Raw genomic sequence first — 14,703 nt, 5'->3', positions numbered from 1 at the left:
TCCCCTGTAGGAACCTCGGTATTGTCCTCTTCCTCGGCCACGCCTGTTTTTGCCCCTTTGAAATCTTTCAGGGTTAGGAAAGGACCAGTTTTTAGAAGGCCAATTCCTGCTGAATCTGGGTGGCTGAACCTGGAGGAAATCTTTGACTGTCTGAACGGACGGCTTTTTCCTCAATGGACTTTAACACATCTTTAGCATTAGCACCAAAAAGCTTGTTCTTTTCCAAGGGTGCATCAAGAAGTTTTGCCTTAACATGATCTGGTAGAGGTTGTTCTTTTAACCATGCATGTCTACGAATGACCGCCCCTGTCATAGCTGCCCTACATGAAGCTTCCAATGCATCATATCCACACTGAAGAAAGTGATTGCTAACTTGCTGAGAATTATGTACAGCCTCCTGCAAAGACTTCCTATCTAAAGGTTCAGGAGAGGCCAATGTTTTTTGTAAATCATCTAACAGGTAATCCTGATATTGAAACATATGAAAGAGACAATTGAGAGCTCTCATAGATAAAGTAGTGGAGGTGTAAACCTTCTTCCCCCATCTCTCTAATGACCTAGCTTCCCTGTTGGAAGGCAAAGGATTTTTGGAGGTGGTAGCTGAAACCCCTTTCGGTCCCTATGAAATTGTTTCTAAATCAACAGCATGGGCCCTAAAGAAATGATAATGTGTTTCTGGGACCCTATAGTATCTGTCAGGCTTGGCAGGAGCAGGAGGAAGAGTATCAGGGGTAACACTGGAGTCAAGAGTATAGATCATCCAAAACATCAAGCACAGGAGGTATAGCTAAGGGCCTGTGTTTGGGCTTTTTAAGGAAGGTTCGAAGGCGCTTTCTGGAATCAGAATATTCCTGGCCTTGCCGCTTAAAATGTTCCCTCATGGAATGCAGAACTTCCCCAAAAGAAATATCCTCAGGAGGGGAGGCCGAGGGGATGGAGTCCTCTGCATCTGAGTCCTCATAGGTCTGGAAGGGCTCTTCCTGGCTATCGGAGTGAACAGAGTCCTCAGAATCTTCATCTGAAGGGAGAGGGTCAGAGGGTTCAACCCTGGGCCTCTTATCAGGAGGAGGCTGGGATCCTCTCTCAGGATGGGCCTGGGAACCTCTGATCATGGAAATTAAGTCTGCGGCCATAGTCATGATTTGTGTTTCTGGAGTAGGCTGAGGTAAGGCTTTAGCAGTAAGGTGCTTGGTCTTGCTGGCTGCCTTAGCACGTGTGTAGGCCTTGATAGACATGGACATGCGAGGCCTAGCGGCTCCACGTGCAGGAGTGACCTTATCCACAGCAATGGTCTCGGGCATTTTCTCGGTTTCAGTATCCGGAGGAAAATCAATAACTGGCGTCGGTATGGTCTCCGGTATCGGAGGTATCGGTAACGCGGTGTCTTCGGTTCGGAGCGGTGAAATAACCGCCTCAGAGGGAACCGGGGCACTCGCGGTTGGTTTTGGTGTGGTGTCGGAGGAAGACGCGGGCTGAGGATGTCAGTCCCGGTCTTTTCGTTTCTTAGGAGTCTGCGATGTCAGTAGTTCCGACGGCATTGTATAATCGTATTTTTCGCCGAAAAAGTCTTCAGCGAACTCCGCCCGGCACCCGAGTGCGCTTATTGAAGCGAGCACAGGCGGCACAGGCCGAGACGTCGTGGTCTGGGCCAAGGCAAGGAAGGCAGTAAGAGTGGAAATCCTTATGAGGTATTGGTTTACCACAAGACAAACAATTATTTACTTTTTCAGTCATTTCTGACATCGGCTGAGGCAAGAAAAGGTCCCCAACGGGGTACTTAGCTTTTTTGATGACTTCGGATTCGAAGAATACAGGAGCTGACCGACCGGCACTTGCGAACTGCTTCTGCTTCGGGCACCGCGCGGCAAGAAAGACTGAAGAAGATGGTGTCGGCTGATGCTTATATACTCCAGCCGCTCTGACGTCGGAGAGAAATGCGACATCAGCCGACGTCAGACCCAGACTTTGGAATCCGGCCGACCGAGGGCTGCCTGAGGCAGGACAACCCATATGTTATGACTGCAGTTGCATTCTTGAAGGACATCATGCTGTTGAGCCTCTGCCCACTGATTTGGGGGTAGGTCTGGCCAACCTTTTGGGGTTGCTAAGGTGTGGAAGTGGAATCTGTATCCTTGGAAAACTATATTTAAAACCCATTTGTCCTGGGTAATGAGTTCCCAGTTTTTTGCATGCTGGGCGATCTTTCCCCCTAAGGGAGCAGGCAGTTGAGCAGGGCTTGGAAGGTTTAAGGTTAAGTCATTGTGACATTTTTCCATGGGGGGTGTCTTACTACTTCCAGCTTTGGAAGTGGGAGCCCCCACTGCTTAGATCTGTGAGTAGCTTGAGACTGTAGCCTAGGTGGTCTGCTGTTCCTGGGTTTGGACTGAGAAGGCCTGGAAGAGACAGGAAAAGACCAATTCTTAGAAGGCCAATGCCTACTAAATCTGGGAGGACGTACTTGCAGGACATCTTTAACAGTTTGCATAGATTTAGCTTTTTCCTCCATCTTTTTAAGGACTTCTGCTTTGTTGCTAAACAGGCAGTCTTGGTTTAAGGGAGCATCCAGTAATTTAGCATTAACATGATCTGGCAAATTTTGCTCCTTAAGCCAAGCATGCCTTCTAAGAACAGACCCAGTGACAGCAGCCCTGCAAGAAGCTTCTAAGGAGTCAAAACCACATTGCAAAGTATGTTTACCAACTTGTTCAGCAGAATACATTAAATCCTGTAATTCTTTACTTTCAGCACAGTCAGGAATCAACATCATTATTTGTTTAAGTAGTCCCATAATATGTTGCTGATACTTTAACATATGAAACTGTCAGTTTAAGGCCCTAATGGCCAAAGTAACAGAAGTGTATACTTTTTTTCCCCATCTGTCCAAGGCCCTGAAATCTCTATCAGAGGGGGTAATGTTTTTGGCAGTAGTAGCCTTAAGGTCTTTAGGTCCTTGGGAAATGGTCTCTGGGTCCGCAGTAGGATTTTTGACAGGAACTTGTGAGAGTCAGGTACTTTGTAATACCAGTCAGGTTTCCTGGGAGATGGAGGTAAAGTGTCTGGGGTCAGGCTAGATTCCAAGAAGGCATCATCTACAATGTCCAGGACAGGAGGGATAGCTAAAGGCCTGTGTTGAGGGAGGAGTAAGAATTCCTTAAGCCTCTTTTTGGAGTCAGAGTAATCCTGGCGTTCCCAGCGGAAATGCTCCCTAAGAGAGTGTGCAAGGTTTCACCAAAAGAAAAATCTTCTGAAGGGGAAGCAGAGGGAATGGAGCCCTCAGCATCAGAATCCTCATAGGTAGATAAGGGCATATCATGGTAATCAGAAGAAACAGAAATTTCAGAATCAGTTCTAGGTCTCTTAGAAGGTGAAGGCCGCCTCCCCCTAATTAAGGTAATAAGGTCTTCAGCATTCTTCTCATTTGTTTTTTTAGGCATAGGGGCCTGACCATGCAGTTTGGACGGTGTTTTTTTTTTTTTTTTTTTTTTTTTTTGACATGGGTCGAGTTTTAGGCCTTGAAGAAGATGGCGTCTGTTTGAAATGCAAGTCAGTAGGACTGAATACACCCAAAGAAGCTGGTGCCTGCACAGCGGCTCCAGACCCATCCAAGGCAGAGACATCCGCAGGTTCCATGGTCGAAGAAGCATCTCACGGCATACTGGACTCCGAATGGGTCTCAGCAGAGGCCTGCGAATCTGAGGTAGCGGGTATCAGGGGCTGCGAAAGCACCTCACTGAGTAACAGCTAACTGGCGACTAGCTTAATGGAAGCATTGGCAGCTTTGGACCTATGTGGTCTGTCTCTGTCTTTATCTTTACGTTTTTTCAGAATGTCGGTAGTTGGGTGGCTTACCGAAGTCATTTCTGGACAGTTAAACTGAGTACCAAAATAATTTGCTGCAAAAATAAACCGACAACCAATAGTTTGGGGGCTGAATAAGGCAAAAAACCAACAGCGAGGTACGTCGTGGTCCGGGCCTAAGCAAGGAATGCAGTACGAATGAAAATCTTTATGAGGTATTTGCTTTCCACAGGTAATACAACTGTTAACTTTTACTGACATTGGTTTAGAGCAAGAAAAAGGATCCACAATGGGGTACTTAGCTTTTTTGAAAACTTCGGTTCTGAAACTCGAAAAATGAAAATTTCAGGAGTCTGCCGACCAGCACTTGCGAACTACTTCTGCTTCAGGCACTGTGCGGTAAGTAAGACTGATGTAATGGCGTCAGCTGCATGTTTTATACCTCTGACGTCATGGAAGAAGAGACAGCATCTGATGCAGGGATCAAAGACTTTAATATTCAGGCCGGCTGAGGGCTACCTGCAGGCAGATAACACAGATGTGATGACTGCAACAGTCAAACACAAAGAACATCAGCCCTGCCCTCATCAGTGCCAATTCAGTCATTCCAGACTGCTCCTGAAATGAAGAGGAAGCAGTAGCAGCAGCAGGTCCTGGTCTGGGCAAAGGAAAAACAACCCTAGAAACTTTAGAGTCAGTTTCTTCAAAATAGGGAAACTAGACTATTCCGTTCCTGCTCTTTTATTTCATGATTTGGCTGGATCCTATGGGGGGGGGGGGGGGGGGGGTTAGTCTCCATATTTACTATTTCTAAGTGAAGCAGCCCTTTTAGTATCAGTTTGCACCTTCTACCTCACAGGGTTTAAGAAATGATTTTTTTTTTTTTAACAAGTGAATCAATCACTGCCCAACCGTACTACTCCTCCCAGCACACAACACACAGGTCACGAGGGTCCAGTGGAGGAATCTTGTGCGCACATTTTATGCACTATTTAAAACCCTGATAGTGTACTAACAGCAGAAAGAACCCAACAAGTATAAACACCAACATTCTTCACAATTACAAAATTTACCACAATAATGAGGAAACACAAGCCCTGTTAATCTTAAGTGGAAGTAGAGGTCTATCACCTGAAGACCGTCATTAACTCTCTAAAATGATGAATCCTTTCCTAATGAAATAACTGTCACTAAGCCAATTGTAAAGAACGGACATAGGCACAGAACAGATTAAATTGACAGAAGTCAAGGAGAGGACAAGGTCCGATAGAAAGGGTAAATGAAACAAAAAAAGCATTACAGAAGCTTCAGACTGTCTTAACAACTGCTCAATAATAATAGCAGTGGGGGAAAAAAAAAAAAAAAATAAGACTCAAAAGTCACTTACATGCACTACAAGAGGAATTTGCCTTCCTACGGCTCAAGCTATTTGGGGACATCATTGTAGCTTTAATTGCCACAACAAGATCTGCCAATTTCCTGTGGAGCAAGAGATAATGGTTAGGAGAGAAGCCTGTGCTTGTGAAGAGATCACTGCCAGGCAGAACAAGTGCCTCATGAGATCAGAGAAATAATGATTCTCTGACCTCCCCATAAAAAAAAAAAAAAAAGCAAACAAAAAAAAACTCAAACATTACAATAAAACCAATAACACATAAAAAGGAGGACCCACTTGATGTAGGTGGGAATGGGCTACATACTAGTTCACAGCCATGTGTATAAAACCAAAAACAAAGGTGATGTAATCCAAATCAGTAATTACAATGACATTAAAATGCTGCTAACCTATATGCTTGGGTCATCTCTCTGTTTAGTTCTGTAGTGTAAACATTCCAAGAACCATCACTTTCTTCCCATTCCCACCGTAGCTCGAGCTCTTCTTCATCCTCTTCCTCCTCCTCTTCCTCCTCCTCTTCCATTTTGCTAGAATATGTATCTGCATCTTGTACATCTCCCTCATTTTGGGAGGGAGAGGTTTTCTGATTCCACCCAACACCTTAAAAAGAAACAGACTGTTACGAGAAGTGCAGAATTATCCATGTGCAGAATTATCCATGTGGAACTTTTGTTTTTAGATGATAAAACCATAGACTATATCCCATCTCTGTCACATTGCATCACCAGGCTTTAAAGACAACACAGAGAAATCAACAAGTACAGTTATGACAGTACCTTACCATAACAGAACAGCTATGTCAGTGTACAGGAATCCCTGCTACAGTCCAATATCTTATCAATTAGCAATAGCGTAAGGCCGACTTCAATCCTGCTGTTCTGACTACCAGTGTTTTTGTGGATGTGCCTTGTGCCAGCTTCCTCCACCCCAAATGTCAGTATGATGTATGCCTTACAATGGGGGTACTCCCATCATTACCCATTTTTCTCCCTGTGAAAAAGTGACTAGGCAGGGTGCCCTGACTAGTAGCACTTCCTGTTCCTCATGCACAGTATGTAAAGTCCAAAAAGGCCTTCGCACACTGAAAACCAGGTTCCCCCCACACAACCTTTGGTTGGTGGATTCTTCATCCAAACTACTTTTATAATACTGTCAATTGGTTCCTATATACCTGTACAATGGGTTAAAAAAAATAAAGCTACATAAAATTATGCAGATTTCACAATGGACTTATGGCCTCCAAGTTTATGGATCTTTCAGGGACATTAGCTGAAAAATCCAGGGAACCTGAGCTACAGCAATGAGCCCTCTACTCATGCACCTACAGCTACACTTACAGTGAGTTAATCACACAACCCTGACAAGCTTCAAAAGGGGTCACTTCTGTCTTGCAATAGGCTTATAAACACAAGGCTAGCTGCCTTTTTGGACCATTTTAAGCCTAGCCATTTAGTGAGAATCAAACCCTGTACTTCTTTGCCTGTGAGGTAAACACTTTAACCATTATGCCAACACCCTCACTTATGCATGAAGAAAATACCAATCCACTCCTTCTGATTTCCAGTTTAACAGGAAAGTACAAATGCGCAAGTAGCACTTACCTATAATAGCAGATATTCAAATCCCTCACAGCCGCAGTAGTACTTGGGCTACATGGGCTGTTTCTTGCCTAGAAAATAACTGTCCAGCTTTAAAAGGCTCCGGACCTTCCAACACCCACTCTTTTACAATGACTGAAGATTCATACCTCTCAACCTCATAGCACAAGAAATCAGGACAAAGAAAAATAATCTGGGAACAGCAGCACAAATGTTGGGACAAACGTTAAATATTGTTCTTATAAAGTTGCTAGAATAAGAGGTTTAGTGTTAGTATGCATTTTTTGAAGGATATGAACTCAAACTCAAATGCCTATCATTATTTAGTAGTTTCAATCCTCAAAGATTTGCCAGAAAAATCACAATTTTATGAAGAGCAGACTAGAAATGAGGCAAAAAATTTGGACGTGCTACGAAAATCTGGACAGTTGAGAGCTGTGTACAGACTGGTTACTCCCAAGAAGGGAAATCAGTAGGCACAGTTAAGCTTTCTTCAGAATTTTCTTGCCTGTATAATGAGAGAAAAGCCTAACAATCCTGAAATAACCAAGTAATAAAACTTTTAGTTATGTACTTACCATAACTTTAGATGTTTGGGATCCATCTCGCCTACATTCTGTACTGATGGGTTCGGAGCCGATCCTCGGCTCCGACTCGGCACGCTATACTATAGAGCGAAGTCTCTAATTGGCTGAGCTATTCTACATCCCAGGATGCACCACCACTACTCCCCAAGATCTTGTTTGTCCGCACACATGCACACAGTCATAGACAGTTGAAATAACATTGCCAGGTGTTTCAAGATGAAACGGCTAAACCGAACCGTCCGGTCTCTTCTGATCTCCAAGGCAGGGGTAAGGAGGGTGGGTATTAGGAATGTAGGCGAGATGGATCCCAAACATCTAAAGTTATGGTAAGTACATAACTAAAAGATGTTATGTGATCCTATGTCGCCTACATTCTGTACTGATGGGACAGCGTCCCTAGCACCTGATTCCTGGGTGGCTCACTGGAAAACACTGCTGAGAACTGTGGAACCGAAGGAAGCTCGCCCCCGAGATGCCACATCCAATTTGTAATGAGAAATGAAGGTGTGAGGAGAAGACCAGGTAGCCGCAGCACAAATGTCACTAATGGCAAGCTTGGAATGAAAGGCTGTCGAAGTAGCCATAGCCCTTGTAGAATGAGCTTTCACAGTGGTTGTAAGCTCGACTGATACAGTCTCTGATCCACTTGGCAATGGTGACCTTCGTGACGGCTTTGCCCAATTTATTGTCCGAAAAGGACACAAACAACTGATCTGTTTTCCGTGTTTGGTGCGTCCTAAGTAGAAACGCAACTGCCTGTGAACATCCAATGAATGGAAGATGTATTCCGCTCTGAGTAGTTTGGGAAGAAAACTGGGAGTTCCAATGACTGTTGAAGACAAAAACTAGAACAAACTTCGGGAACAAAGGATGGATTAGGCCTGAGGGATACTCTATCCTTATGAAAAACCAGGTACGGCGGTTTGACACATAGGGCTTGAAGTTCTGAAACTCTTCTGGCTGATGTAATTGCCACCAAAAAGGCAGTCTTCCAAGAAAGAAATTTCAAGTCACAAGTTGCTGCCGGTTCGAAGGGGGAAGAGGTCAAAGCCACCTAATACGAAATTAAGATCCCATGGTGGAGCTGGATGAGAAATCGGAGGTCGTAGTAGCCCAGCACCTTTCATGAAGGCTTTACACAACTTATTGCTCATCAAAGGTGGGTCTAATACTTTCATGAAAATTAGAAATAGTTGCTAATTGAACTTTGATGGTAGAGACCGAAGAACCTTGATTGAATAAGGAAGCTAAGAATTTTAAAACTTCAGACACCGGGGCAGTAATGGGATCCAATCCCCGGAGTTGGGCACAAATGGCGAATCTCTTCCATTTGCTGTTATACATTTTTTTAGTGGAATTCTTGTGGGCCGAGGACAAGATATGTATGACTTCAGAGTCCAAAACCTGGTTCCTGACTATGGTCGGAAGTGGAGGAGCCAAGCTGTTAACCTCAATGAGTGAAGGGACTGATGAAGCTGTCCCGACTGGTGGATCAAGAGATCTGGAACCTGGTCCAAGAACCATGGACCGTCCAGCGCGCATTTCCGAAGAAATGGCAGCCAGACTTGACGAGGCCAGTACGGGGCAACTAAAATCATCTTGCACTGCAAGTGAATCGCCTTCTGGATCACCTTGGGAAGAAGGGGAAAGTACAGTTTTGTACCTACCATAAATGTAGATGTCCGATAGGCATGCATCTGCAGTCCTTACAAATGGGTTGTCCTGTCGTCAGGCAGCCCTTCGGTCGTCCGGATTACAAAGTCTGGGTCTGGCCTCGGCTGGTGTCGCACTTCACCCGACGTCATAGCTGCAGTTCTTCGGGTATAAAGGCATCAGCCGACGCCATTTTCCTCAGTGTTTCTTGCCCCAGATGCCAGGTGCCCTCTAGGAAGGCTAAATTTGGATAAATGCAAATGGTTCCAAATAGTAGAGAGCAAACAAAAAATAAGCATGTATGTACATATATACAAACAAATACACCATAATAGATTCCCCCAGCTAGCTACAAGATGGGCAAATACCCTAGGAGTACCACAGAGGGGAAGGAGGGTGGGTAATCCTGACTGCAGATGCATGCCTATCGGACATCTACATTTATGGTAGGTACAAAACTGTACTATGTCCTTCAAGGATGCATCTGCAGTCCTTACAAATGGGTAGAATACCATAGCCAAACTGGGGGAGGAGGAGAAATAAGATTATGGTGTAGTTAGGATCACTTGCAAAACAGCAGTGGCAAAACCTGCTCGGGATCTGGAGAATAAAGGTAAATTATAATGCTTGGCAAATGTATGCATGGAGCTCTAAGTAGCAGCCTCTAAAATGTCTTTGGTAGCCACTCCTCGTAAAAAAGCTGTGGTAGTCGCTGTAGCCCTTGTAGAGTGAGGCCTGGTGTTTTCTGGAGTTTTCTTCCCATGGTAGGAGTAACAAAATCTAATGCAATTTCCTATCCACTTAGAGATTATCTGTTTTGAAATTGCTTTTCCTTCCATTCTTGTTGAATATGCTACCAGTAGCTGGTCAGTTTTTCTGTTGCTCTTGGTCCTGTCCAGGTAGTAACGTAATTGTCTATGTACATCCAAGGTATGCAACAGTCTTTCTCCCCTGTTCTGTGGGTTGGGGAAGAATGTAGGTAGGTGGATAGCTTGATTTAAAGATACCCTGGAGACCACCTTTGGCATAAAAGTAGGATTAGTTCTCATGGACACTCTGTCTTGATGGAAGATCAGGAAGGGCTGTACTGCCATTAATGCCTGTAGCTCAGATACCCTTCTTGCTGAAGTGATTGCAAGCAGGAAAGCAGTTTTCCATGATAAGTATTGTAATTCTGCTGTTGCTGCTGTTTCGAAAGGAGGTAGTGTCAACTTTTCTAGCACAAAGTTCAAGTCCCATGCTGGCAATGGTGGCTTCCTAGGTGGTTTTACATTTTTAATTCCTCTCAGAAACTGCCTGAGCAGAGGATGTGAGAAGACTGGAGGATCCAAGTTGTATTCTGCTGAAAGGGCTGATGCATGAATCTTAATGGAAGAATAGGACAGGCCGTTGTGGAAGAGCTCTGCCAAGTATTCCAGGATGTTAGCTATGTTTACCAGTGACACATTCTCTCCTTTTGCTGTACTCCAAATGAGATATCTTTTCCATTTTGCTGAATAATTTTTTTTTGTTGAGGGTCTGCGAGCCTCCAAGATAATGTCTTTAACCCTTTGAGATAAATCTGGGTTATTTGGTCTTATGCAATGTTCCAGGCAGCCAGCTGCAGGGTTTTGAAGTTGTTCTGTGTTAACAGCAAGGGAAGAACCACAAACACGGAAACTGTGAAAGTTCGCTTTTTACTGGTGTTGGCTTGCAACGTTCGTGGGCTGTTTATGTACAGTGTGGTTTTTAAGAAGGGCTTGCATTACAAGGTGTCTGCATATTCATTTTTTTAACAGCAAGGGAACTAGGGGCAGAGGCCATATTTGTTCCCGAGACATACTCCTCAGTAATGGGTACCAATGTTGCCTTGGCCAGTCTGGAGCTATCAGGATGATCCTTGGACGGTCTTCTTTGATCTTCAATAGCACCTTGTGCATCAAAGGAAGAGGTGGGAATGCATATGCTGTCAGGTTTTTCCAACTGAAAGATAGGGAGTCCACTTTCCAAGCAAGTGGGTGGTACGTCCTTGTGCAGAATTTTTTCAGTTGGTGATTGTGTGGGGATGCAAATAAGACTATTTCTGGTAGTCCCCATTTCCTTGTAATGGTTTTGAAGATGTCCGGATGCAGCATCCATTCGTGGGCATCCGTGGCAGTTCTGCTTAGGATGTCTGCTAGTATATTTTCTTTTCCTGGCACAAAAATTGCTTGTAACTGAATGTTGAAGCTCAGTGCCACATTCCAGAGGTCCATTGCCATCCGGCATAGAGGGTATGAATGTGTGCCTCCCTGTTTGTTGATCTACCACCTAACTGTGGTGTTGTCCGTCCTTATCAGCAGTTGACCCTGTTGAAGAAATGGTCTGAATGCCTTAATTGCCAGTTTTACTGCCAGCATTTCCTTTTGATTTATGTGTAGGTGCAGCTGGTCTTGAGTCCATAAGCCTTGTATGCACTTGTCCAGCATGTGTGCCCCCCAACCGAGGTCTGAAGCGTCTGTTGTGATGGTCTGGCTTGGTTGAGTGCTGTGGAAGGGCAATCCCTTGTTTGTTTGACAGGCCTAAGCCCACCATTGGAATTCTTGCTTCAGGCATGGAATTATTGGAATTTGGGTTTCTAGGCTGTGCTTGTGCTGAGACCATAACTTCCTTAGGTACCACTGTAACTTTCTCATACGTAGTCTGGCATGTGGAATCAATATTATGCAGGATGCCATGTAACCGAGAGCTTGCAGGACTTTTCTTGCTGTTAGCTGGTTCTGTTTTGTTAATGCCATGAAGTAGAAAGGGAGTTGCTCCTGTTTTTCTACTGTCAGGAATGCCATTTATTTTGATGTGTCCAGATCTGCACCCAAGAAGGTTATCCTTTGGGATGGTATCAGCCTTGACTTTTTTATATTGACTGTGTATCCCAGGGCTTGTAGTAGGTGAATGACCCTTTGCAAATCTTTTGTTAATTTGTTTTTGTTGTCCGCTTATAACAGGCAGTCGTCCAGGTATGGGTAAATTTGAATTCCCTGAAGCCTGCAATGAGCAATTACTGATGCCAGGCATTTCGTGAACACTCTGGGCGCAGTAGATAAGCCAAAGGGCAATGCTGAGAATTGATAATGCTCTGATCCTGCAAGAAATCTGAGGTATCTTCTGCAATTTGGTCATATGGGGACGTGCAGGTATGCCTCCTTGAGATCTAGAGTTACCAGCCAAGACTCCTTGCCCAGCATGGGAAGAAGCTGCTGTAGGGTCAGCATTTTGAATTTTGGAACAATGAGGTATGTGTTTAAAGCGGACAGGTCGAGAATAGGCCTCCATTGGTTTTCTTTTCTTGGTACCAGGAAAAGTCTGGAGTAAAATCCTTGCCCTTGTTCCATAGATGGTACCCTTTCTACAGCTCTCATCCTTAGTAAGTGAGTTATTTGTTCTACAGCTTCTGTCTTCTGATTTGGAGGTAGGTTTGGCATTCCTCTCTTCCTTGGTAGAGTATGGAAGTGAAACCTGTAACCTTGGTCTATTGTTTGTAAAATCCATTTGTCTCCTGTGATGTAATGCCAGTTTACTGAAAATAAGGCTAGCTTCCCGCCTAAGAGTGCCTCTAGTTGTTCCCTGGTAGGCGGTGCCAGAGCCAAGTCACTGTGATTGTCCTGTGGAAGTGGTGGTGGTGGTGGCTGGATCTGTGGCTGTACCTCGCTGGTTGTTAGCCTGCCACTGACGTCCCCTGTAGGCACCTCTGGATTGACCCCTGCCTCTTGAGCGTCTATTCCTGCCTCTCGGAGCTCTGGAGGTGTCTGGAAAGGACCAATTCTTGGAAGGCCAGTTCCTGCTAAACCTTGGAGGCTGGACCTGCAAGAAATCCTTGACTGTCTGGACAGATTTTGCTTTCTCTTCCACCTTCTTCAGCACCTGCTGTGCAGGGGAGCCAAACAAATTGAGCTTATCCATGGGAGCATCTAGGAGCTTTGATTTAACATGGTCTGGTAAGGACTGTTCTTTTAACCATGCATGTCTTCTGATCACTGTGCCAGTCATGGCTGATCTAAAGGAAGCCTCCAGTGCATCATAGCCGCATTTTAAGGAATGATTACTGACCTGCTGGATGTTATGTACCATTTCCTGTACAGATTTTTTTGTCTAATGGTTCATCCGAGGATAGTTTTTTAGTTAACTGGTCTAACAAATTCCTGATACTGAATCATGTGGAATTGACAGTTCAAGGCCCTAGCTGAAAGAGTAGCAGAAGTGTAAACCTTTTTACCCCATCTCTCTAAGGCCCTAGATTCCCTTTCAGAGGGAGGGTTTTTGGTAGAGGTAGCTGCTACAGCCTTGGGTCCCTGGGAGATAGTTTCGGATCTGCAAAGGGCCTTATACAAATGATAATGTGTGTCCGAACCCTGTAGTACCTATCGGGCTTAGCAGGGGCCGGAGGAAGAGAATCAGGAGCAGTACAAGCATCATTAAAAGCATCATCCACAACAGTAAGTACTGGAGGAATGGCTAAAGGCCTATGCTGTGGCAAATGCAAAAGGTTCTAAGCCTTTTCCTAGAGTCTGAAAAATCCTGGCCCTGCCATTGAAATTGTTCCCTCATAGCATGCAAGGTTTCCCCAAAGAAAATTCCTCAGGCGGAGAGGCAGAAGGAATGGACTCTTCTGCATCAGAGTCCTCATAAGGAGAAAAAGGGCCTCTGGAGGGTCTGAATTCTCTGATTCATCAGAGGAGCTATCTGAAGAGATTGGCTCGGGGCTCTATACTAGTCCTCTCCTCTGGAGGTGGGTGAGAGGCCCTGTCTGGATGTGGTTGGGATCCCGGATCAAAGAAATGAGATCCTCTGCTAGACTAAGCATTTGTGAACTAGAACTGGGCCTGTGAGAGGGGTCTTAGCAGGCACAGTTTTGGTAGTTTTTGCTGCTTTAGCCCTGGCAAAGGCCTTAATCGACATGGATGCAGGAGGCCTAGCAGCTCCACGTGCAGGGGTAGAAATATCCAAAGGGATAGTATCTGATAAATCCTGTGAACCTGCAGGAGCAGGTGGGATTTCAGTAGCAGATTCAGCCAAGCTGGATGAGGCCTCGGTAAGTGGCAAGCTTTCGGCCGAAGGAAGAACCGTGGACTCTGTTTCAGCCGAAACCGAGACACTCGCGGTTGGCTTAACCGCGGTTTCGGCCGAAACCACGGAGCGCGAGTGTTGGTCCTTTTCCTTGCGTTTTTTAGAAATTTGCGTAGTCGGAGTATCCGACGGCAAAATGTAAGCAAAAGCAGAGCCGAAAAACTCTTCAGCAAATTCAGACCGACGTCTAAGCGTTCGTCGGTTGAAGGAAGCACAGGCTAGACAAGCTGCTACGTCGTGGTCTGGGCCTAAGCAAGGTAGGCAGTAAGAGTGGAAATCTTTATGAGGTATTTGTTTCCCACAATTTAAACAGTTATTCACTTTTTCTGACATCGGCTGAGGCAAGAAAGAGTCCCCAACGGGGTACTTAGCTTTTTAGAAGTCTTCGGTACTTGTAGTAGTAATCTCTGGTTCTGATCGACCGGCACTTGCGAACAGCTTCTGCTTCGGGCACCACGCGGCAAGAAAGACTGAGGAAAATGGCGTCGGCTGATGCCTTTATACCCGAAGAACTGCAGCTATGACGTCGGGTGAAGTGCGACACCAGCCGAGGCCAGACCCAGACTTTGGAATCCGGACGACCGAAGGG

The 14,703-nt window shown here is 45.1% G+C and overlaps 1 protein-coding gene across 1 annotated transcript in view; it reads right to left on the bottom strand.

The window, feature by feature from the left end:
* Positions 1-5,567: 5,567 nt before the first annotated feature.
* LOC122790578 (myb/SANT-like DNA-binding domain-containing protein 4) overlaps positions 5,568-14,703 on the bottom strand; it is a 448,227-nt gene continuing 439,091 nt past the window's right edge. Inside the window, exon 3 of the mRNA XM_044058104.1 lies at positions 5,568-5,794. Coding sequence (XP_043914039.1) covers positions 5,568-5,794 — 227 coding nt within the window. The remainder of the gene's footprint in view (positions 5,795-14,703) is intronic.

The sequence above is a fragment of the Protopterus annectens genome, chromosome 16.part0 (genome assembly GCF_019279795.1).
Source record: "Protopterus annectens isolate FY-2018-M chromosome 16.part0, PAN1.0, whole genome shotgun sequence".
NCBI lineage: Eukaryota > Metazoa > Chordata > Ceratodontiformes > Protopteridae > Protopterus > Protopterus annectens.
Note: the sequence above shows the minus strand (reverse complement) of the source record. Positions and strands in the feature narration are given on the sequence as shown.